Genomic DNA, 25,107 nt, shown 5'->3' on the forward strand with positions numbered 1-25,107 from the left:
CATACTCAGAAATTGATATCAATATGCAAATGTGCACATATCTATCTCCTCCTATGTCTCTCTCTCTCTCTCTCTCTCTCTCCCAGCAGATTCACCCCACCCTACAGCTGTGCAGCCGGTCAGCTCTCCCTCTCCCTCTGTCTTCCCCCTCTTCCTTCTGCCTGTCTGTCTGGCTCTTTGGTTCTCACAGTAAATGGCTGCCAATCTGGCTGGGAGCGGGCATAATTGCCATTATGACTGCTGTGGCCCGCACATCACACAGTGTGCTGATTGTTCAGCAGGGGAGGGGGCAAACACTGTCTGCTCTGTGCAGACGCCACACAATATTATGGTAGCGTGACTACAGCTCATCCACACACACACACACACACACACACACACACACACACAGTCTCTATCTCACTTTTTTGCAGCCTTTCTGTCTCCCTGTCATCTTTCCACAAAGCACAAAACAAACATAAGCTTCTATAGGCTATGTGATGGAAAATCCATACAGCACTGCCTTTTTTCACCATCTATTAACTGTCAAACCCTGGGTAAACACACACACACACACATAGTGCCACCGCCAATAGGAAATGATAGAAGGGTTGAATGGAAAAGCAGTTTGTACTGAGACAGGAACGCCCAACTGGAGTGTTGTGTGTGTGTTGCAAGAGTCTACATGATTGTGAATGTGTGTGTGTGTGTGTGTGTGTGTGTGTGTGACACATCGGGCTGAGGTTTTGGGAAAGTTGACCTTATCCCAGTTGTATTCCACTGCTCCATCTCGGTTTCCAAAAAAGAAAGGTCACCATTCCCACTAAAAATGAAACACTGACAATTAAACAATTCCAAAAAAAAAAAAATCAGGCTTCAGTGAATGAACTATATACACACTGTTGGTAGTAGCCACATTTCCATTGCAAAGGTTGCAAATGTAACTGGCCTGTGAATATGACACTGGCTGGAAGTCAAGGGTAGAGGAGCAGTGATTAGCCACAGGAAATATCCATTCCCGCAACAGGAGGCTGATGTATTGCTATGGGAAACGTCTTTATCATTGATACTAGATTATGTGGTTGATTCCACTGAGAGCAGAAAAGGAATTGTGAGTTCCTCCTACACTGTATGAAAACCGCCTGTGTGAGTATGTGCCAGCGGTACCCACACATGCACAGCTTCTGATGCCCTTATGAGCCCCTCAGGGGGAGCGGAGGGCGGGACCTCACCAACAGCAACATCGAGGGGATTGGAGGGCTCATCACCTGAAATGATTTCAGCTCTGGAGCAGCATTCTCCACACACACACACTACAACACTACAACGTCTTGTGCCAGAGCAAGTTAAACATTTACCACACCTACATGTGAGGGTAGGAAAGGTGAGACGCAGAGTCAGATGCAAAGTCTGCTTGCAGCATCGGAGATTGTACAAAGTACTAACTTCTGTCTGCTGTCTGTTAAGAATATAAATCTTAAAGGGTTTGAAGCGGAATTCAAGTTTAAAGAAGGATGTTTTGATTCTCTAAAAGTTACTAAAAAGTCTTTAGGTTGGCTTTAGAAATTAGTGAACATATTACATCTTTCCAAGTGTCTCTATTAGGAAAACTGGATTCTTGAAACACTTTGAATTTGAAGCTAGATAGATACTTACTCTCCAACCATGTTTACAACAGCAACACACATTCTGGACTTACTGCTGGTACACTTAGCTTCAGATGGTTACGGCTTTAGCACTGTGATGAAATCTGAAATAGGTTCTGAGTCTTTTGTTGTTTGATATGGTTCAAATACAACAGAGCTGCATTAAATAGTATTTAATATTCTCATGATTTTCTCCTCACCTCAGAGACAACACCCTGTGTGCGCTGCAACACAATGAAGCAAATAATACAATTTAAAAGTGATCAGCAAAATACAGTCATGACCTACTTCAGTAGAGTATTTGGTAATCATCCACTAACCAGGCACAAATATAGAAAGAAATCACTCATAAATGATTTATTGAGCTCTGCAGGCACACTTCGCTTCCTAATTGAAAGTAATGTAACAGCGTAAATTATATAAAAGCTGTGAAGTAACAGGAATTTTATACATAAACCCAGATAACGTTAGAGTGATGAGACAGGCTTTCCAAACCAGTTTCTCCCACCACCAAATTGAAATAAATTAAAAACCTTGGCAGAGTAATATTGCCTCATAACGCGTATGTGTGCGTTTGTGCGCGTGTGTGTGTACATCTCACACACACAGCTAAAATCCTTTGCATTCTACAGTCTTTGGTACATGCTATAGCATGCTACCATGCTATTTCAATCATCCGAACAGAAAATAAAACATATAATACTTGTTTAAACAAGTACATAAACAACAGTATGGAAAGTATTAAGACAGGAAAATCTCACCAATGTCTCCCATTCAATAAGGCATTCTAGTTTAGCATTGTACTTTCCCATTACAGTGCTAATTCTTAAAGTTGCTTGGCCCTAACCATATTTTTAACAGAAAGGTTCAGAGAATGACAAACTCATGTTTTCAATAAGACAAAAAGAGGGGGCGAGGAGACAAACACAGTTGGTTGTTGTTTCTAATAGAGGATTTGAGGAGGCATCCATTCATTCCTTTTTCTTGCCAGCGATCAGCTTGTCAGCATGGAGTGCAAAGGTCTCCGCCACCAACAGAGGGAAGACTATAGAGGCGTCTGCATACACCTGGGGGGAAAGGATACAATGGAGCACTATATTACTTTATGTAATGTTTTTTGTCTACTTTTTAATCTTGTGTTATTTCTTATAGTTTGGTTTTAGATATTTTTACTTCCTTAAACACTTTGGGGAACCAATTGTTCCTTTTTTTTTTTTTTTATCTCCTTTTATATATTGGACTATTTGTTTGTTTGCCAGGAATCCGGCTCCCACAGGACCCTTGGATCAAAGAGCTGTCTTTGCACTGTGAGGACGCTGCCACCTTGAGGCCTAGGCAGGGATTTCCACAGCTCCTGATCATGACTCAACCAGTTTGTAAGCAGCATTCATTCTTTCCTGCCTCTAGGGTCCAGCAAAAAACATAATTCACCCTCCCTGACTTTTAAAAAAACATTATTTCAAACTGCATTTATGCCTGGAAAATGGATTAAAAAATACATAAATCGCAACTGAAGACTTCCTGAATTTTTTTGTAACAAAACGAAAAAAAAATAAATAAATAACAGAAATCAAAAGGGGATGAATATTGACATCTGGGCAGCTGTAGGCCATATTTCAATGGGTATAATACCATCCGTTATATTGTATACATCAAGCACGTTTGAAATTACATAAACCATTGCATCAAATGGTCACAACACTCATAGAGATGTTGTCTTATGGGTGCATCTTTAAAGTCGGCGATGTACCTTTGCGAAGTACTTTTCCATTTTGTTGTTTGGTGGTGTATTTTTCTAATTCTTGTGGTTAACTGGTCAAACGGAGACGACGTGACATCATGTCGACATAATGCTGCCGCAGCTTCAATGGAGTTAAATAGCAGAACAATTTTCAACTACCTCAAACATCTATGATAAGCGTGAGGTTTTGGTGTCAGTCCCTCAGAATCAAAGAGCGAGGGCTTCTTTCTAGACTCTCCATTTTGCATCGACGTTCAACAATCACGCAGGGAGAAATCCATCGTAGAAGAGGCAGAGAGACCAATTTCTCCACTGACAGCAGCCTCGATAGACCACAATGCAATGCAGCCACAAGATGTCGCATTTTGGGCGCTTTTTCTCAACTGGAAGAACACACTCTCTTGCTCTTACAGTCGCTCACGGTACTGCTCCTGCTCTCTCCACCTACATGTGTGACTCACAGCTCAACGAAACAAGTTGTCGAAAGGCATTCTGGGAAATGTAGCAAATCACTAACTGAAGTAGAAGTAGACGAAGCATCACAAAATAACAGATTGATGGCACATAACAGTGTAAGAGTATCCGAGGGTGGAAGTTTCCTTTAACACTGGAACTTATGTTCCATTTTAATAAATGGAACATAAGCTTGAGATTAGTCTTGGTGTGACCAGCCAACACTGCTGGGACAGTATCAGTACCTTGACGGGTTTGGCATCTGTTCTGATCTTGCCCCAGGACACGGCCTCATCGGGTCTGGCCCCGGAGTCAGAGCCATCAAACTCCTGACCTGTGTTCACGTACACAGAGTAGTCGGCTCCATTCCTCTGCAAGCAGACAGAAATAGTGTGTCAGAGCAGGAAAGTAAACAAGGGAGACAGACTGATTGTGCTGCATGTGTGCGTGGATCTGTGACAGGGTTCCTACGCATTTTCAGCTTCAAACTTGCAGATTTTTTCCAGACCTTTCCTGGCTCCACTTGAAAATTGGTGTTCAGTATAATGGATTTTGACAGCGGTTGCGTAACACGAGTGTCAACTAGGTCATGTTCCTCTATAACTGAAGGTTTATTCACAACAAATATCACAACAAGTGACGTGACACTGGGTTTATAACTACATAAAGTTTACAGTCATATGTCTATCTGGACTGTACGCCACATTTTCCATACTTTCTGTGCAATTTCCAAGACCTGGAAATGATAAACTTCATTCTTCATACTTTTCAAGACTTTCCAGACGTGCGTAGGAACCCTGGAGTGAGACCACGGGCGAGCAAGAGAGATCAAGAGACATGATTGCTGGTTACCATGAGATTAGCATTGGCTATGTGGTGTTTGACCAGCCCTCCTCCCAGGATGATCATCCCCGTCCGTTTGGCAAGCACCGCCTGGCTGTTCAGCTTACGGATATCTGAAATAAAATCCGCAGTCATGTTATGACCAAGTAATAACTCCAAGAGAGCTTTGGTAATCTGGTTTGGCACCAGTATGGGTTCTTTTACCCTCCACTATGTCCAGTATCAAGCCGGGGTTCTTGTAAGAGTGGAAGTAGATCATGTCGCCCAGAGAGCCGTCTGTCAGAGCAGGGCTGAACACTGGGATGTTATTCTGAAACAGACAAAGGTCAAAGGTCAACAGCAGCCCAATCACTGATGGATTTACAGATAAAAAACACACTGTAGATAGCCACTGGATGGTGAAGTAATAAGATGAGGAAGAAGTGAGTCAAAGAAGCAGAAATTACTTATGGTTAGTCACACTGAATCAATAGATTCATTCTACTTTTCTAGTACACTGTTTTCCATTGGGCAGTTGATCACACCAACTATTAGAAGAGTAAAAGAACTTGAACACATTTATGATCATATTGAATGGATTGAATTATTCTAACATATATAAATTTGTACTTAAGGATGCACAATTAATTGTGTATAACTGTACATGACAATTTTATTTCCACAATTAATAATCCTAGAATATAGGCATGAAGGCAATATTGAAGCATTTCATTTCATTTAAAATGCTGCGTTTGAAAAAAGTAAAGATGCCAATTTAAGAGCAGAAAGTGCAGTAAAATAATTTTGTTCCTCAAATCAAGACAAATAAGCCTGATTGATTAACGTGTTCACAACATCTAGCAAAGTCATAAATGTGCAGCCCTCTTTGTATTTTTACAGCTGCTGGTCATGCCAGCTGTTCTCCTATAGGCAGCCAGACGCATGCCAGCGCTCACCTTGTAGGCCCAGTAGTAGACAGACTCAGGGTTGTTGATCTCCTTACCAAGCCGATGGATCATTTTGGATGGAGTCCAGTGGGTCCCCTGAAAGAAAAGAGGTCAAAGATCAAAACTCACATCATCTAAACAATAATGAGAGCCAGGTTTTGGACATCCCAACTGTGCAACTTCAAAGGTTCTTTCTAGAAATAATGACATAATGACAAAAACTAAGAATGCGTTTCCATCTAAACGTTCTAACATTTCAGTTATGCTGTGGAAAACGGGGTGAGAGTGAGAGATATCCTAATCACACAGACAAACCCACCTCAGTGTTCTGCTCCAGCACCATCTGATCCAGGATGGGCATCAGCCAGTCCTCAAACTTACAGTAGTTGGCATTGGGCACCAACAGGTTCCCTATCCTGCAACCAGAGAGAGAGAAGATGGAGAGGAAGGAGTGAGGGAGAGACGAAGGGGATGTGGGTGACGAACCAGAAGTAAATATGCAGGTCGAGTATAGAATAGCATTATCCAATCTAGCAACCTAGCATTTCTAAGACTGGTACTGTAGTGCCAGTGCCAGTCACACTCCTTTCACCCGACTAGTTACGCAGGTAACCATTTACTCAGGTCAACATCAGGGTTCAAATTCTGCTCCAAGTGAAACTTAAGTGCTTGACTGCGTCATGGGGCCTCCTTGGCTCATTTTCTCCAGTCAGACAAGAGTGACATAAAAGACACACTACCCAACCAAGGTGTTTACAATGCTTCTTAGGTTGTTATAGCTGTGTGAACCTTTTGTTTGATGACTGAGTAAATAAAATCCTCTCCGCAATCTGGAACGTCATGTCATCTGTCAACATCATGTCCTGATGTAGGCTACAATGTAAACTATAATTACATATTGATAGAACCCATTGTTTATGTTAAAAGCAAATTATTAAAAAATGATGATGCCTTCTGAACATTTCTTTTTAACAAACATTATACAATTTGGATCAGTGCTCTGAGATGATCATAATTTTGCAGCCACGACACTCAAGTGCTATCGCTGAGCGTCAGGTAGTTACACTGTTACAACTTACAGTCATGCACATTAGCAGAGCCGCATGTGGATGTGTGTTTGATAAGCTACAAGAACGATTGCTACAATGAACATTTTAGTATTAAGCCCCATCTGGACCGGATTAGTTTCATTGGGGAGGGAGGAGTAACGCAGTCTTTAACAGAGCAAGTCAGTCATTTCAGTCCCGATTTCACAGACTGCCAATTCGGCGTCTTTTACCTTAAAAGCCTTATGAATTTTGACCCCAGTAATTAGCCCAGTCCACATCGGACTCCCGGTTATGGGCATATACTCCACTGGCACAGCACAAAAATAAACTGAAATGAATGTCTTGATGTAATCCTGCTCTTTGTTGCGGTTCAACACATGAATGTAAACTGCAAGCTTTATACGGTGGTTTAGTTTGCATTTTTCATTTATCCTACAGCTATAATCGTGGTTTGCATACAAGACAATGGCAGGCTATTGGCCTAAAACATTATCATGTGTATGCATTGGGAGCTGTAATGATTTCTTGAAAACACTGACATTTTGTCTGCACCCACAAAAAACTGCCAAATGCACATCGGCTACCATAGTTCCCCTTATCTCCGTCTTCTCTTGTTGTTTTAAGAATTACTTTATGAAGGATTGAGTAAAGTAATGAACTTGTCATAAAACTTGTAATCTTAAAATAAACTCCTGACTCCCACAACGTATTCTGTGACTCATGTGTGGGCTTTAGGCAGTGCGCCTTATAGCCCACTAGAGGGCAGGCGGGGTAGAAAAACTCTGCAATAATAATGAATAGCAATGACTGCCACTATATGATTGATGAGAAATTAGCCAATATTGCGCACCGGGATTGCAGCGGCAGTGAAAATTCATGATGACATACTAAATGAATATAGGGGAAACACTGGACCCTGATCAACATCCAATAATATTCCTATGATGTGTGTGTGAGAGGGGTGTCAGTAGCACCCAACCTGTTGATGCCCCTCTGACGAAGGTCCTTGCCAGGCAGGGCAAAGTCTCCCAGGAAGGTGGGGGCCAGACACTTGATCAGATCCTCCTCTATGCCTCCAGCTGTGGTCACTATCACATCCACCTACACAGAGCGAGAGAAGAGACTGTGATAAACCAATGCAATGTCACTGAAGATTGGGTAATGCTTATGTATGGTGGTATCCATGTTGATTGTTTTAGATACCACGTGTAAGATGCCGATCACAACATCTGTTCTTACTGCAGCAGAGAAATATCTATGAACACACTTAAACGTATGACATGGTATAGGGTTGTACCATTCTGTGCTCTGCTAGGTAGCGGATGCTCTCCCTGACTCCAGAGCTGATGAGGTTGGAGGTGTAACCCAGGAAGATGGTGCAGCCCGAGCTGCAGGAGGGCTCTTTCCAGTCGTTTGCTTCCGCTGCCTCCACTGGCTCAAGACGCTTCTCTATCTGAGGGTGTGGAGCGGACGGCAAAGAGTCAACCTTGTAAATCTAGACCGATGATGATGAAAGCCTGCATCTATCACACATGAACAAAACTGTTATTCATGAAGAATGAAAGTGTTATGCATGAAAAACTGGCAGTGAAGTGGTACAAAACAGCAACCAGTCACAGACCAGACTGACTGTCTGCTTATGTAAACTGTCCAGTCAGTGTATGTTCAGCCATGTAACCCCCAAGTGAAGGTCATCACCTAGCGCACTAAATGTTTCTCTAAAACATAAGTCACATGATACTACTGTCAAAATGCACTGCCAATAGTCTGAATTAGTCTCAATAGGCCTAAGGTGAATTTAGAAACACGCTGTAGTTATAGTGGCAGCTCAACAAATGTGTGCAAATTATTTTGTAGACTACAGTACCATGCAGCGTTTTATATTTCCTTGAGCATGCATCTATCAGCAGAGAGCATTTTATCAGAAGAGAGGCTAATAGGCTATTCTACTGAAGATTGTAAACACAATTATAAGTCAAGGCCTACTGCTACCTCATCTAATTTGCATTAAACTACAGGCTTATTTTTGGTCAAAATACAGGTCACATTTTTAGCCCCGCAACAGCAGGGGCTCTATGGACTGCAATGTCGGTCGCTCTGTTCACCACTTTATGGTCACATGGGTGAAAGTGTGCTGCAGGGAGTTAGACTGCAGACTCTGAATGATCTCTAAATCGATACTCAACTCCACTCTTACTTGCAATAACCCCATCACAGTTTTTGGAGGGAATTCTTAGAGATACAGTAAAAGGTAAAAGTTATATAACAACATTAAAAGACAGAATATCTGGGCTATGCTCACACTGGTATTTGTTAACATTACTGATGGTTAATATTAGCCTCATAAAATCCGATATGAGATTTATCTGCTGTTTTGATAGTTAGCTTATTTGATGCGATGTGTGTTTGATGTGTAGAGCGGTGTGTGTATGTGTTGTGCGAAACAAAGAGGAGACAAGCAACTGAGAAGCTGCTTCAGTGGCTGCTGAGACATGACAATAATGCAGGTAACTGCAGTTTCTCACTTATCTCGAACGTGCATATTATTTTTCATAAAACTAATAAAGTTAATTGTGCTTTATGGGAAAAAGCGAGGGAGCTGGTCTGTGTGCGGGTGTTTGAGACTGAAACAGGAAGTACAAGCCACAGATGGCCTCTTTCTCTCTTTCCTCCTTGTTGGAATAGAATTTGACATGACGTGAATTTCAAAGCAGGCTATTTTTTTTTTTAAATACTTCAGTACCGAATGACTCATAGCCAACAAGAAATGCGTGTTGCTAAACATGTCAACAGGGCCACACCCTCCACTTAGCCTACGGATAATTTAACCACGCACAGAGAAAAGGGCACTAAAGCAGTTAGAACAATTAGATGAGCCACTAAAAAATAAAAAATAAAAATGACACATCAGGCATTAGAAATCAACAGCAAGCCGTTGTTGACTGAATTAAAATCATTGCAGCGTTATCTTTAAAGGGCCAGTATACCTCAAACGTAGAGTCACTGGGTACTGACTTATGGACAGAACAAAACGACCAAAACCACAGGTGAATTTTGGAGCCAGTAAGGAAGTGGCGACAGCAGCAGTTCCTCTAATGTTTGCTAGAGGCCGGCGAGCCGGCTCCAAAAACACTCCAAACCCTGCCCAACTCCATGCAAGTCAGTGGGACCACAACCCAACTTCTCGCTGAAATTATAATGTCAATACATTTTTTTAACAAGAGGTTATGGCCTTAGTAGTTTATTTCACTGCTTCTGTGTGTCATAATGGATATAAAACGGGGTAGTTGCCTAGTGATTGACAGGTCGCCTGTCCAGTGATCGACATGTCGCTGATTATGGGCCAATAGCAGGCAGCGCTGCGGCTCTGCAGACAACCCAAACTCCCTCCCCATGTCAACACGGCGGCGACCTAATCTCCAGGTGTCAAAATGGCCCTTCAGAAGCCAATGGGAGACGTCACCCTCACTACGTCCATCTTTTCTACAGTCTATGGGCACAACAAACCAAATAGCGAACTGTTTCTCTTACCAACACAGTGAACATACAACGGCTCTGCAGTCTTGCGTCGTCTCGCAGCAGCACATAAAATACAGGCAATCATCCACCACCTTCAAGCCCCCCCGCCCCACGCCAGTTCCTCTCACCATGTTGTTGATCTCCTGGATGGCCATGCCCACGCTGCTGGCCTGGAAGCCCGTGGTGAGGTAGGACTGGAGCAACGCCCGGTGGTCCACCCCCTGGTTGAAGTCGTAGCCTCGGATCTTGGGCATGTCCGCCGGCAGGTCGCAGCTTGGCTTAAGGACGGCCTCCATGGCCACTGAGGGGGCGCGGTCTGCCATCTCTTCTGCCAAAACAAAGAGACTAAGGTTAGTGGGGTGGTTTGTCATCAAGGAGATAGATAGTCCTGATCAAGTAACAGTGACAGCATTTTAATCATGAGGGGCAGATGGATGTGATCTCTTCATTCTATATTGATAGATCACAGCCTTGTTGTGATTGACATGCATGGACTAACTGATCCATGACTGAGCATTTGTTAGTGAAGCTTCCTGGTTGTAGAGCAAGAAGCCTGCAGCTGGCTACTTATGAGTCAACTGAACTCTGTAGCGCTGACCCATGACATGATCTTACGATTGGACTGTTGTATAAAATTTTCACAAAACATCCTGAAGGACGCGCTCTCCAGAAGGCCTCTGGGTAAGGAGCTCTGAGCAATGGCACTGGCCAAGAGAGAGGAGGTATTCACAGGGCTGGTGTTGGTGGAGCTGGTTTTCTTTACTCGGGTGGTGGAGGGCTCAATGGACAGAGTGGGGTGGAGTCTCTGCAGTGGAATAAAAGAAAAACCGTATAACTGTCAAACCACAAAAACATCAAACATGAAAACAGCTGTCTTCTAATCACTGTCTTTCAACTAACTTTGGCATCAATAATAATGTTCTGTAACACAGCTGTAACACTTAGGTTTGACAGACATGGGTAAAATAATGATTATCCTGTTGAGAAACAATTTCACACATAACCCTGAACAGTTTCCTGCCTGTTTGTCTTGTCAGACCAGACTAGGGACTCACCTTAATATGCATGTGCAAGTTGGAGAGAGCCTTCTTTGAACAAGCTATTTCTTTGTTGCAGTGCTTACACGTAGCTTTGAAGTTCCCCTCCGTGTCTTCTGGCATTATGTAGTGAAGTACGATTTTTGATCGGATACCTTGGGGTGCCATTTTTGTGGCTTTGTGGCTTTTGATACCTGTCCTGGATGTGTTCTCCCGGACAGGCGAGAGACAGGCGTGGTGTGGCTGAAACCTGGCTAGCTAGCCAGCGGAAGGATTCCGATAAACAACTACCAAAACAGTAGATTTACAGCTTCATGAAATGCCCCTAAAACAACTCAAAATACACCAAAAATATTAGGCCCGGTTGTCGATGTGGAAAGCTCCGCCTATTTTCCCTATACCAGCTGAAGAGGTTTTTTGTCATTGGTCAGGGAAGTATAATAACGGACCACATGTTATATTTGATTGGTTCACGATTAAATCAATCAAACAGAGAGCCCATGTGGTCTGGCAATTAGCCAAAAGACAAGCTAGCTAGTTGTGATGTTAAGTTAGCTGGCTTGGTCTTGTCGACTCGTACGCGTTAAACACATACAAAGATACAAATGAAAACATACCTATTCTTTAAGAGCTGTTAGATGTTTACGAGTCAGTGGCTGTCAACAAACACCAGAAAGCCTGCTGTTGACGATTTGCATCCCAGTTACATAAACAACGCATGGACCTCCCGCTACAAGGAGAGTCCTACGGAAAGCGCGAAGGAACAAACATAGCTGGAATTCTGCGCAAGTGCTGGCTCTGTCAACAGAGAGATTGTCATGCCTCCTAACGGCCACTAGAGATCAAGTGCACAATTTTTGTCTTAGATGGCTATTGTCAGTCCAAGACTATCCAAACAACAAATGTAAAGACCATAGACTGTAAATGTAAAGATATGTTGGTCTGTTGACAGGTGTTTTATAGGTAGTTACGGAAATCAACTAGAGATTAATATAAAACCTCCTTGGAGATTACTGGTCATGGTCACTTTACATTTCTTGTGCCCACATCTCCAAGCAACACCAGCGAAACATAAAGGGAGAATACTAGGTAGCCTATACAATTTTTATTGATAATAATAATGAAAAACAAAGCTGTACAATATTAGTCATTTTAACAAAATAATTCCACATTCAAGTTAAGCAGTTTTTAATACTATAAATGATTATAGTAAGTACATTTTTATTTAGCAACTTTCAAAACCATAGTTACAAAGTGCTTCACAAAAAGAAAAAAGAAAGTGAATAAAAGAATAAAACATATATACATATTCACATACACATATATACATATTCACATACATATGTAGCTATATACATACATACACGCAAATACATATCACACAGGCTATAAATGCTGTTGTAGCTACACCAATAAATAGCAGTAGCCTAAAACATAACAACAATCCACATTATTCAATGAGGTAAAAAGATGAATTTTAAGACATCATTTAAAACTTTCAATAGCCAGGAAATGGCACGAACAGTATGTCTGTCCTCACTTGCGTGTTCAAATAGTTTCCTATCATTAACACTCTCACAGCGAGTTTTGCTTGTTTTTTGGTCCATTTAGACATACAAGTTGTAAAAACACACACACTGTAGGTCAGAGTGAGACAGCACGCCATACTACCTCACCCAATAATCTACTCATCAATGATGGCTGTGAAGTGATGTGTGATGGTGCTGTGACATTTCCAGGACTGTGTTGTGTGACCTTTCTACCTTTTTTTTTATCACGGGGCCTTTGAAGTATCCTCGACAGGGAATCACAAAGGGGGGTACAGGTCAAAAAGGAAAGTCAGACGCTTCTCTGACCGCAGACTCCTGGATGACCTGAGCTAACTGTGTGGACTGGGGAAGATGGACTAGTCAGAGCAAATCCTTTTTCATGTTCTAATTCCTATACACTCTGCTCATTTTTGGTATCATTTCATTTTGCATAGTAGGACCTTTTTGCTGTGTCTTTCTACTGAAAGACAATGTCAGGAAAGGTGTGCAGCAGCAACAGTGTTGTTCAGGCACAGAGAGTGGTGGATCAGCTTCGGGTGGAGGCTGGCATGGAGAGAATCAAGGTATGTACATATAAGTTACTGTAGCCTATATAGGAATCTGTAATGTGAGCCAGCTGCACATAACCATATACTGTATACCTGTACTGCCTGGATCATCACTGAGGTCAATTATTTGAAGTTTTTGTAGTATTTCTTAACAACTTGTTCCATTTCCTTGAGGTCATTTCACTCTTATTTAAGGGCGTCCTACATCCAGATTGTACCTTTTTAACTGGTGTCTTGAATAACTGCTCTGTCCCAGCAGATCTCCCTGACAGCAGCAGAGTTGGTGCAGTACTGTCAGGAGCACAGGCGCAGCGACCCCCTGCTCACCGGCATCGCTGCCTCCTCCAATCCATTCAAAGACAAGAAGACCTGTGTGCTGCTCTGAGAGTCTGGAGAGGACAGAGCGTCACCCTCAGTAAGGTGACCCGCACCCGGACCCAGCCAGCCTGGTAGTCACGCTGCCAGCTTTCACTCTTCTGACTGGAGGTGACACCAACCGCGGGAACTACAACTGTGTTTTCAACATGTTTTCTCTCAAACCCCCTTTGCCTCACCATAGTGCGGCTGATGCTGGCGACGTCAGACATTTCCTGTCATATCTAATTTAAGATGGTCTGCTGAAGTCAGGCGGAGAAAGGAGTTCAAGGTACAAGGTGGGATTTCAAAGGTGCTCATATGTTGAAAGGTTATGTCTGTTACAAGTCACCCAAAGGTGCACAGTATCAACTGTCTGTGAACGTACATAACACTGTAGATTAGATTAGATCTGGAAACATCATTCATCTGAAAACTTCAAATGGATTTAAATGATTCTTTGGCAGTATCAACAAGTTTGTAATTATTAAATTAAGTGTCCCTTTACATAATGGGCTTAACTATTTAGTATGTATATAATATTTTTGTTCATTAATTCCATGTTTCGCCCTTAAGGCAGTTTGGTCTTAACGTTTCCTGCCTCTGGAATGATTGGGTAACTTTAAACCAGTGATTTAGGTGACTTTTTAGCCTGAGCTCCAGAGCTGACACTAAAGAGCCGCTTTGTCCAATCATTCCAAGCATTCAGTGCAAACTTGTTTTACCATGACGCCCTCCAAGGCTGAGAACAAATCCAGGGAATAATTCAGACACTAGATTTTCTGGCCAATCAATGACAACCGCGCGGGAAATGTTTTTCTTTTTATGCATTTTGATGTATGCATCTGTAAAGTATTGCGCAAATGATTTCTACTGACATTTACCCAAATCATTACAATTCAATCATTATAAATTGTTAGAACCAACACACACACAAAGGAGGCACATTGATAATTTGTTGAGGCAGTGGAACAGTGTGGGAGCAGGCATACCAACAAACAGCATCATATTCATTAGCAGTGTTGACTGTTCAAATAAATAGGTTTACACATACAATCACTGTGTCACAAAGGGCTTGCCTATCCTAGTGTCTTTCTCTCTGCATTTCCACTGTCACAGCATGAGTAACTTTTAAGAATGGTGATCTATTATCTGCAGACCGACTGTCTGGAATGCTTTTGGTACAATGTCACTTAGTGTAAAAGGATTCAGTCAACTGGCGAACATGTAAAGCTTTGAGTACATGCTGTTACAAATGCTACTGATTGGAGTCCCAATAGAGACAAATTTGGTATTTCCATCACAGTCTCTTTCCACTTTATGTAGTTTCTACCCTGTCTGAATGTATAAAAAAAAAAAAAAAAAGGAGAGACAAACTTCTTCAAACATATCGCCTTTGAAAGCTTTGACGGCTGGCTCAAAACGGCAAACAAAAATAAAATACATGGGACAAGCATCAACAAAAACACATTTCTTTACTTCACAGTGTGAAGAAGTGTGGTTTGTTTGCAGGTTGTGACGTAAATGCTCTTAACAGGGGCCAGACTGGGATTAAATAAAAGGTTCTGTACTTTTGATCCAGACTGCCCACCATGAGCGACCTGCAGACACCCAAACCTCACAATATGGACAACTGTAGAACAAAGTATCACCACAGATTTAGCCTATTTTCAATAGAATCTTTAAAATGCATTAGGCATTTTACTGATGGGGTGACAACATTATGCTGCTGCACGGTGATGTGAGCACAACTGACACTTTTTCCATTTGTGTTTGTTAGTGCAACCAAATAAATGAATTAATATGTGGAATTAGGCCATAACTGCCTCAAGGGACTTCATTTTTTTTCTCTTAATTTTTCAGTCCCACCTTTGTATTTTTTGGTGTGTTTCCTTTCCATTTTCATTTGTTAGGTTAATACACAACACCCCCTTTCTCTATTTAGCTGGCCAGCCAGGCTACCAGGCAAGTCAGAGAGGCAGAGATTTTCTTTAAAAATCTTTTAGTATCAGCCCGCGGGGCCACAGGTCAACTGGAAAACTCTGGTACTCAGATGGCCAGTCCACTTCTGCTTTCCTTCTGCTATGGAAAAGAAAGTCTATAATTTCAATATTCCATAGTCCATACTGGCAAAAGATTGAGTCAGTCCCATATCAGCACATGTGGACAGGTATCAGATCTTGTCCCCATCTGTCGCGGTAAAGTCTTCCCACTTAATTGAGGGATGTTTGCTGGTCTTGGGTCATTCATTTCCGGGGCCTCCACACCTCCACACACATGTCCCCCGAGGCTACTGCCAGTACTCCACCCGCCACACTCAACTGACAAATAAAGACAGACAAAGTGAGTGAGAGAGACAGGGAGAAAAAACAATTCGAATGCAGAGCATTCCTGTTGAATGAACTACAAATATCTTTAAAATTTTGAAAAAAATAAATACAAAATAAAAGATTCCTATAACACTCAGGACTCTATCATGGGCATTTGCACAGACAATTGCTTCACATCCATACGATAATTGATATTGTGTTGATTTCCCCTTTTGTCCTAATTGTGCTTATGTTCACTTTCTTAAGATTTCTGTCCCATTATTGTCCTTGTTTATGCTTGTCTAAATTCTTTTATCCCCTTCCCTGTTGCCTCAAGACATGAATTTCTTCCTGCTATAAAAAATATATTATTAAATATTAAGTAAAATATTTTTTAAATAACTGAGATAACCCTCAAATGGTAAACAATTTGAACTTCTAATTGTCCATACGCTGTGGTACAAGGCACAACACTAACCCCATTAACTCCAGCTTCATGATGTAGTGTGCATAGTGTCCTTGGAGGCGCGCAAGGGATATGTACCTGCAAGACAGACCAATGACAAGGAACAACATCAAAGAAGGCTGTGAATAAATGAACACAGAGTGAAATTACAACTGCAGAACATCCAAAAGCAGAGCTAGATAAATAATCACAGGTCGTTTGGTGAAATAAGGAGTTTGCCCCGCGCCCCACCTTAACAGTACGATCAGATGAACAGGTGTAGAGGCTGCCGGGCGACCTGTGGATGCCAGTGACCAGAGAGGTGTGTCCCACATCAAACTGGGACAGGGACTGCAAGACACCCGCCTGCATGGAGAAGGTATGGAGCATGCCCCTGTTGTCTCCTGCCCATACCTCACTGCCGCTGTAGCTCATGGACAGCAGGTAAGAGCTCAGCTGGAAATAGAGGGATGCGGGGGTAAGTCGATTTAGGTGTACAGGTGTGATGAGCACGCACGCACACAAACAAGTACATAATAAGATACTGCATGTGTGTCAGTGTGTGTGCGTGTGTGTCTACCCGGAGTTTCTTCAGGGGTTTTCCTGCCCTGCGGTCATAGATGGCCACAGTACAGTCTTTACTCCCAGAGATGATGTACTTGTCATCTGCAGCCAGGCACATTACAGCGTTGCTATGGAGACGAAGGCTCTTCACCAGGGGCTCAGGCACTGTGGAACAGATTAAACCTCAGAAACCTGATCTGATGTGTCTTAATTTCTTTCCCAGCTAATTGCTAAGACCTGACAAAAACACACTATAAACCTGGAAGTTTGCAAGAACTGATGAGAAACACCTCTGTATCATTCATCAATTAATCAAATGACCTTTATGTAGCACATTTTGTACACTTTTTCGATGAAACACGTATTAAATATAAAAGACATGTCAAAGGCAGAGGCAAAAGCAAACCCTCTTACCTCTGGTGTCATACATGCTGACCCTCTTGTCAAATGTACCGGCCAGCAACACGTCTGTCTGACAGGACAGGCAGAGGACGGCGGCCCTGGCCCTGATCAGGCCCCTCTCTGCCCCGCCTGCCTCTAGGTCCCACAGCCTCACCGTGCTGTCGAAGCCCCCTGAGGCCAGCAGAGGGCCCCGGGACGCCAAGCACCACACCCAGCCCCGGTGGGTGCTGAAGTGGCCCTGCCCGCCCAAAGTATGCAGCAGCGTGCCATTGGAGCCCACCTGCAGGTCCCACAGTTTAACATTCCAGTCCCTGGAGCCTGTGGCACAAACTCTCCCGTCATCCCCCAACAGGAGGACCGAGTTGACCTGGGCGATGTGGCCCGAGGTTAGGGAGACGCACTCTAGGGCTGGCGGTGGGCTTGGACTTCTCGGGGGTCGACTTTGCACCACCTCCACCTCTCCTCCATCACCCAGATGCCGGGGGTCTGCCAAGTCCTCTTGGTGGTCGACTCGACCATCCGCTCCTTCTCTCCCCTCCACAGCTTCGAACACTCTCTGGCCCCTCCCTCCTTCCATCAGTGCTGCTTCAGCCTCCTCCAACCTCTCTTCCAACTCCTCCCTCAATCTTGCCAGTGGGTCCCCACCTATGTTCGGCTGCATATCACCGTCCTCGCCTTCCAACGCCACCTCCATCACTTCACCAACACCAAAGGCTACCTCCTGCGCTGCCACCCCCACCCCCTCTACAACATCCTCTCTACCATCTTCTTGCCCCTCGGCAACTGGTTCCCCGTCCTCCCCTGCCCTTTGCTGCTGTCCCTCTCTCCGGCTTTCCCTCTCATCCTCCTGCGCCTGCCTGGCCACAAGGTCCGCTTGGCCGGCCCAGCAGGTTATCAGCTGCTCCATCTCCAGGCAAGCATTGGGCCAGTCGAAGTCCTCCCTCGGCCCCACCGGGAAGCCAGCCCGGGAGCCTGTTAGCCTGCGTGCCCGGAGCTGCCATGCTGTGCTGTCCTTGCCCACGTTACCCAAGGCATGGCACACCTGACAAGAGAGAGAGGTGGTGTGATTCTACAGAATTTCCTGGATCTACAAGACAAGACTAATAAGATACAGCCTTGCTTAACTTGCTTGGCAATGGATTTTGGCAATCCATGGCTCTTTGCTCTGTTTTAGCTGTCAAGCCAAACTACCTTGAGTAAAAGCCCACTGACAAACTTAATAGTTGAGGTCTATGAAGAAAAACTATAAGACGGGTTAGGGTTACTATACAGTCACACTGGGAAAGTTATCATACAGTATTCAGTGATTTATGATTGAGACAACACAAATAGGCAGGAAAAGCAGGACTAGAAATCTGAAGTGATGGGCCAAAAAACTGAAAAGAATGAAAAATCTTTTTTAAACTAACCTTTGGCAGCACAGTGATGACACACTGAGCAGGGAGGTGCGAGGCAATGTGGGTCACCATCTCCCATGGCAACGACAACAAGCCACTGGCCTCAGCAGAAGGAGAGGGGCTGCCTTCGACTGAGGAGGGGCGACCGCCTGGCAGAAGACTGGAAGAAATATGAAGGTGGGGACAAATGAGACTCACCGAATAATGACAGAGACACTTTGTGGCTTATGAACAGTCAATTAAATGAGGATGACAAGGTGGAGCGACAGAAAGCCTTACCCTTGCACTTCAGGGCTGGGAGTTTCATTGGTTTGGGGATTCACAGGGTCAACAGGTGGTCCGTCCTGGTCACCGTCTGTCCTTCCTCTCTCTGTCCCTGCCTCCTGTTCTGTCACGTTAACCCGCACCTCTGACATCACCTTTCTCCTCTCAGCACCAGACCACTAACTTATGGACTGTAAGCCAACATTAATTCAACCCTATTTTCTATTGCTGGCTACATGTCTTTTAATGCATAGATGCTAAAACAATCTTAGAATGACAGTTGAAAAAGTCTATGGCTAACCGACAAACCAACGTTAGCTATCTTGCCTACAATTCTGAGATACATTGCTTAGATAAACTTAGATGAACTAAACTTAGCTTAACTTTACTCACCACAAATACCGTTCTATTCATGTAGGTTTTGTCTGACAATGCATTGAATAGCAATCTTCGTCTGTTATGTAGAAAGGTAAATAACCACGAATATAGACTTATAGCAACTAGCCAGTTAGTTAGATTGCTATCTCATAACCAAGCCCAGTCTAGGTTTGACAACGCTAGCTGTTGATTAAAAGGGCGTCCCTCCAGTCACTGTAGTTAAATATTGACCAGTTCCCCTGATAAAAACAATGACACAGTTTCAATGAAGGTAGAAACACGGTGTAATGAAGGAATATCAACTGACGTTTCGTCGACAACTGGCGAACTACAAAAAAAATATTCAAAACACCCTTTCCGGCGCAGAGAGATGTCGTCATTCTTCTTCTTTTTGGTTTTTTTGGCGACTTGTTACCGTGCTGGAGTATTACTGCCACCAACTGTTACAATATAAAATAATAGTGTCCTTAAATTCTACTTAGAAGTCGTGTTTGTTGTAAAAATAAATTAATAAAAATAAGAAAAAAAATGAAATTACTGGTATATGTGGTATTTTTTAAGTTTTAAAGTCTATGTACTTAAGATGTCGTCATCAAACTAACTTCTACTTCTTTTTTGGCTTTGTCTTCGTCTTCTTCTTCTTCAAATTTTTAATGCCGGTTGGCAAACAGCTTGCATTAGGCCTACTGCCACCAGTTGAACAGGAGTATGAATCGGGAAACTACTATCTAACCATGTCAGTTAAACAAATGAATACATAGGCACATGAAGTAAATACATAAAGATTAAATGAAGACTAAATTTGTTTTCTAACACTGTAGAGATGAAAAATTGTAACACATCTGAGGCACTCATCTCCTGATGGTTTTCTTAGTAGGCTATCTCTTTAATACTTATCTGGATTCCCTTTCCATTCAGGCGTTCACATAGCTGGTCCTCTCCCCTGTGTACACTGACGACTGATCTGATCATCTTTACTTGATCTGTACATGAAACTTGTATAATCTTGTATAAACTTGTAAATCTGTATAAATCCATAATACAGTAGCAATCCATAATTCAGTAGTTTGGCTCGACATCTCTATTCCTCCTCACTTTGTCCTGTAAGCCTAGATCAACTTCAGCATATGGTTAAAAAAAAAAAAAAAAACGTGGTCATAGCAGGCAATACAACAGAAGGACAATACTGTGAGCCAATGAGATTAGCCATCTTCCTGCTTTTCTCTCAGCATGGATCTAATACTTTTTGGCTGGGTGACTATCACTGTGACCCAGTGTGTAACAGCAAGCTGTTTTGTTCTCATCTCTAAAGGCATTTCTCCTACCTCTGTTTGCTATTGGAGTGGTTTTGTAGGCTCCACAACAAATCATCAAGGCCTGGGCTTTTCCTTTAAGCAAACTGCTTGATGTAGATCTGTATGCCTCACTGCCATAATCAAGTACAGATCTGATTAAACCAATATAGATTGTTTTCAATGCAGATCCATCTGCTCCCCATTCACTTCCTGCCAAGCATCTCATTACATTCAATGCTTTCTTACATTTGGTTACAATATGTTCAGCCCAAGTAAGTCTCGAGTCAAACCACACTCCTAAAGGATGTCACTTCCAGTTGTCCCCCATAGAGTTCAAAGTTTCAGATCATCTCTACTGTCGTCCTCTCAGCTCCTTTGACCGGCCCTCCTCTTATGTTAGCCATTCACTCTTCTAGACTGTCCCCAGCAGGTACTTTCCTGAAATCACTCCTCTGACAAAACTTCCACCTGAACTCTCTGCTTTACAGCTTACCACCTCCTTCTTACATACATATTGCACATTCAAAGCTTTAGATCTCTGGGCTTCATCCTTATATTTCACCAACAAACCTCCACCTTCGCAATTTCAATATCTCCCATTGCCCTCTTCAACCCACTTGACAGAGCTACTGGATTCAAAATAGCAATATTGCCACCCTCCTTAAACTTCATCACCATTTCTCTCGTTATTTTCCTCCAAACCACTCTTTCATTACCTCCATCATCATCATCATCATCATCATCATCAATACTACAAAAGTGTAGCAACCGGCTCAACAGGTTGGTTAAGAGGGTGTCTCTTGTATTGTGCTGTGGTGTGCCAGTGCCCCAAGGGCTTCCATAGCCAACATTAACATTATTTTTACATAGCCCTAACCCTACCTTTTGTCTGTCCTCTCCCTTGATTTACCTTATTCCAACTTACATTAATCTCCATTTGTTCCTCCTTTCCTCCACTACTCCCTGCCATCCCGACTCACTCACTGTTCACTATATGCACAACCACCGTTTTATTTGCTCCGCTCTTTAGTCCCTCCTAAAACTGACTTCATCCAGACGGTCATGTAGCCTACTGTAAACACCACACATGTAGGGGGTATCCCTGAATTTGCCAGGCAGCTGGTAAATTTGCAGCTGACCAATTGTGTTGCAGTAGCCAGTTGATTTGAGAGACAAGTAGTGGTACAGGTTAGGGAAGGTTTATCAGAATCAGTAGTGATAAAGAGGATTTTGCCTCCCTGTTCTATTTTGGAAATGGGTATGACTGTCTTTGCATTTACTGTAAATACAGACCTCCTTAGCCCTCTCCTTCCCAGAACTATATATTCATGTATGTCATGTCCATGTCCTTAGGGCGGAGACTCACGTAATAATCCCCTCTGCATCATCCTCTATGTCTTTCATGTTGAACCTCCACAGACTGTGATCAAGTCAATTTGTGAGTACCATTTGCTTGAAATCCGACACCTGTGGGTGCAGGTGCGGTTTATGCCCCTGTGGATTGCAGTGTCATTGCATTTTACTGTTGTTCTATTTTAAAGGTGTCTTCTTCAAAACCTTGTTTGACTCGCTGGTTGACTGATAACTTTGGCTGGGTTCCAGTAACTCGAGGGTGTGCAAGGCGTCTCACTGTGAGCCAAGCTGACACTAAACCTCTAACCTCGGCTAAGGGTGGGTAGTGTAGCTGCATGCTTTCAGATGCCAGTGGTAATTCTGGTAGCCACTTTGAGTTCTTCCCATAAGGTAAGTCGCAGTAGAGTGCCGACCCGCTCAAATTTTGGGTGCTTGAGTGGCAGGTCTGAAGGCAACTTCAAGTGGTTTCAGTTTGGGTTTGTTTTCCAGCTGCCCTTCACAGCAGAGCTGACACCAGACAGATACCTCTACTGATAGAGGGAGTGCAGCTGTTGTTCCCAAACTCAGCACAGGCTATATCGGTGAGTGGAGGGTGTGAAGGCCATTGATGGTTATCGTGCATAACCTCGGCTCTCTGTTGCGAGGCTAAGATGAATCCCCCTTTGTTGTTGCAAGACAGAGATGGGCCCTTGAGATGGACACAGGGTCCTTCCTGCTCGGGTACTGCCCATCTGAGCAGAGATGTTGACGCCCCCTGTGATGAAGTGACGGACCTACCAAAGTCTCTGAGCATGTCAGATGGTGATAGGAGGTCTATCTATGCCCATGGAAACCAGTGATACCCCCGGGCATTAACTGTATCCACATCTCCCCTTAGTAAGAGGCACAATTAAAACAACTATCAGAAAACCCCACCGCGCATAAGAGATCATATCACATGGAAACAATACAAATGGCACTGAAAGTTTCTAAGTGCTTTGACAGTAGCCTGCTTTGAATCTTTTTATGCTTGCGCAAGGTGCCATGGTTCAGCACCACTGAGCACTTCTATCAAAGCAGTCATCATCTGCCTGTCATGTGCAGATAATCGGATGTTTGTATAAGCTTAAATAGGCTTATGCTAGGCTTTTCAGCTTTTATTTGCACAAGGGAAATTACCAGTAGGTTTAGACAGGCCACAGGCTACCATCTTTCTACCTGCAGCAGTGCGTAATCTCTATCTCTCTCTCTCTCTCTCTCTCTCTCTCTCTCTCTCTCTCTCTCTCTCTCTCTCTCTCTCTCTCTCTCTCTCTCTCTCTCTCAATTCAATTCAATTCAATTTGCTTTATTGGCATGAAAGTTTACAATGTTGCCAAAGCATGAAGGTACAGAGTGTGTGTGTGTGTGTGTGTCTGCGTCTGTGTGTGTGTGTGTGTGTGTGTGTGTGTGTGTGTGTGTGTGTGTGTGTGTGTGTGTGCGTGTGTGAGTGTGTGTGTGCTGGGTTAGCACTCTATCATATAATGACTATCAATAGTCATAACAGTTCAACAATAAAAAATACATTCAATAAAACAAGAATCAAAAACATAACACATTGGTCAACGTGTGTGTGTGTGTGTGTGTGTGTGTGTGTGTGTGTGTGTGTGTGTGTGTGTGTGCGTGCGTGCATGCGTGTGCACATGTGTATGTGTGTATGTGTTGGTCACTCACTGTTCCTCAGGTTGTGGCAGGTTAACACATATTGTGCGGTCAGATCTGCCAGGACAATTCCTAGCCTGGATTTGTCATCCAGCTCTTTGAAGTTGGGAATTTGGGAGCTGAGTTTGTTAAAGAACATTTCTCTGGCTGGTTTGAATTTTTCACATTTTAGGAGGAAGTGCATCTCTCTCTCTCTCTCTCTCTCTCTCTCTCTCTCTCTCTCTCTCTTTGCCCTGTACTTTGTATTTCAGTTGGAACACCCTAAGGGGGTCCTCCGCACCCTCAATTTCATGGAGAAGCATGTCATGAAATTGTCCGATGGAAAGAACAGCTCCATTCCAGTGCTGCGGGTGCAAAAAACTTGAAACTACCTGCTTACATTTGCATAGCCTCAGTACTCACTCACTATTAGAGTATAGTACAGTGTCCACCAACACTGTACTATATTGTATTATACTATGATGTTATATTCTGTATTTTCAATAATAATATATTATAATATATTGTATCATACCATTGTATACTATGATTCAAGTTATGTACATATACCTCAAACTACTAAACCAAAAGTACAAAAAACTAACTTTTGCAGTTGTTTGCAGTTGAGGAAATATGCCTTTATCCATTGTTTCTTTAGCCATATTTTTGTCAGTGCTTTATAATTGTTATGTTTATTGCTACTATAAGAATTTATCCACACTATTTCTAACAATTTTATTGATGTTTGTATTTATTCGATATTGACTTCATGTCATTACTAAGTAATGTAATTCATAATTAAATTTAAATTATTTTGAATATTGTTCTAATTTATAATAATAATAATAATAATAGGCTTAATAATTATGCTGAGATTGTTTTTGTACTGTATCATCCTTTCATGATATTACCTTTGGCAGACTTTTTCAATAGGAACCTTTTCTTTGAATTAAATGTGTTGACACAACAGTAAATCTGTGTCCGCCTATTCAACATCTGAATTAAGATGAAAACATAACTAACATAAGTTAATCTAAAATACAAGTAAAACTGCTCAGCTTTTTTTGTTAAGCCTTTATTAGATAGTGAAAAGAGATAGGGGGTGACCTGCAACAAAGGTCCCAAACCGGATTCGAACCCAGGACGTTGTGGTTACATGGTATGCGCCTTAGACCACTGAGACACCAGGACGCCCCACTACTCAGTTTTTTTAGGCATGAATTTATGCTGTCATATGGAACCATTTAGGAGTTAAAATGCCATCCTATATGGCTCTTCAGAAGGAACCTTTTAAAATGGTTCCATATGAACCCTTTGGGATGCCTTATGTATCATAGGATGGAACCTTTTGAAGTTCAGCATGGAGCCACTCCTTCTGGGAGTGCAGCCTACAGCGCCT

The 25,107-nt window shown here is 42.8% G+C and overlaps 3 protein-coding genes across 5 annotated transcripts; 1 reads left to right on the forward strand and 2 right to left on the reverse strand.

Moving 5' to 3' along the window:
- Window positions 1-1,782: 1,782 nt before the first annotated feature.
- LOC139921926 (deoxyhypusine synthase) lies at window positions 1,783-11,939 on the reverse strand. 3 transcript variants are annotated; one of them, XM_071912329.2, is made up of 11 exons: window positions 11,212-11,615; window positions 10,887-10,961; window positions 10,285-10,484; window positions 7,935-8,090; window positions 7,617-7,738; window positions 5,908-6,004; window positions 5,598-5,684; window positions 4,867-4,972; window positions 4,672-4,775; window positions 4,065-4,190; window positions 1,783-2,692 (listed from the first exon to the last, which is right to left on the reverse strand). In XM_071912329.2, exons 3-11 carry the CDS (start codon window positions 10,477-10,479, stop codon window positions 2,597-2,599), a joined length of 1,089 nt encoding a protein of 362 aa, XP_071768430.1. In that variant the 5' UTR covers window positions 10,480-10,484; window positions 10,887-10,961; window positions 11,212-11,615; the 3' UTR covers window positions 1,783-2,596. The 3 variants fall into 3 exon arrangements, with proteins under 3 accessions (XP_071768430.1, XP_071768427.1, XP_071768428.1); XM_071912326.2 differs by having other exon boundaries at window positions 10,772-10,961; XM_071912327.2 differs by lacking the exons at window positions 10,887-10,961; window positions 11,212-11,615 and adding an exon at window positions 11,811-11,939.
- A 1,274-nt stretch (window positions 11,940-13,213) lies between these two features.
- LOC139921937 (guanine nucleotide-binding protein G(I)/G(S)/G(O) subunit gamma-12-like) lies at window positions 13,214-13,676 on the forward strand. Its single transcript, XM_071912346.1, has 2 exons — window positions 13,214-13,306; window positions 13,551-13,676. Exons 1-2 carry the CDS (start codon window positions 13,214-13,216, stop codon window positions 13,674-13,676), a joined length of 219 nt encoding a protein of 72 aa, XP_071768447.1.
- An 820-nt stretch (window positions 13,677-14,496) lies between these two features.
- On the reverse strand, window positions 14,497-19,721 carry fbxw9 (F-box and WD repeat domain containing 9). The gene is made up of 7 exons (XM_071912325.2): window positions 19,042-19,721; window positions 18,775-18,922; window positions 17,378-18,407; window positions 16,980-17,128; window positions 16,652-16,855; window positions 16,433-16,498; window positions 14,497-15,966 (listed from the first exon to the last, which is right to left on the reverse strand). Exons 1-7 carry the CDS (start codon window positions 19,176-19,178, stop codon window positions 15,892-15,894), a joined length of 1,809 nt encoding a protein of 602 aa, XP_071768426.1. The 5' UTR covers window positions 19,179-19,721; the 3' UTR covers window positions 14,497-15,891.
- Window positions 19,722-25,107: the final 5,386 nt, after the last annotated feature.

Source organism: Centroberyx gerrardi, chromosome 7, assembly GCF_048128805.1.
Source record: "Centroberyx gerrardi isolate f3 chromosome 7, fCenGer3.hap1.cur.20231027, whole genome shotgun sequence".
NCBI lineage: Eukaryota > Metazoa > Chordata > Actinopteri > Beryciformes > Berycidae > Centroberyx > Centroberyx gerrardi.

Bases quoted from the DNA above. Each gene is read 5' to 3' on its own strand.
- LOC139921926 (XM_071912326.2), bottom strand. From the start codon at position 11,361: ATGGCACCCCAAGGTATCCGATCAAAAATCGTACTTCACTACATAATG. The intron at 7,739-7,934 runs GTACAACCCTAT...CGCTCTGTGTAG, and splicing joins ACCTAGCAGAGCACAGAATG to GTGGATGTGATAGTGACCAC. The intron at 5,685-5,907 runs GTGGGTTTGTCT...CTTTTCTTTCAG, and splicing joins TGCTGGAGCAGAACACTGAG to GGGACCCACTGGACTCCATC.
- LOC139921937 (XM_071912346.1), top strand. From the start codon at position 13,214: ATGTCAGGAAAGGTGTGCAGCAGCAACAGTGTTGTTCAGGCACAGAGA. The intron at 13,307-13,550 runs GTATGTACATAT...CTGTCCCAGCAG, and splicing joins CTGGCATGGAGAGAATCAAG to ATCTCCCTGACAGCAGCAGA.
- fbxw9 (XM_071912325.2), bottom strand. From the start codon at position 19,178: ATGTCAGAGGTGCGGGTTAACGTGACAGAACAGGAGGCAGGGACAGAG. The intron at 18,408-18,774 runs GTTAGTTTAAAA...CTCTCTTGTCAG, and splicing joins TCATCACTGTGCTGCCAAAG to GTGTGCCATGCCTTGGGTAA. The intron at 15,967-16,432 runs GTTAGTGTTGTG...TTTATTTGTCAG, and splicing joins ATGAAGCTGGAGTTAATGGG to TTGAGTGTGGCGGGTGGAGT.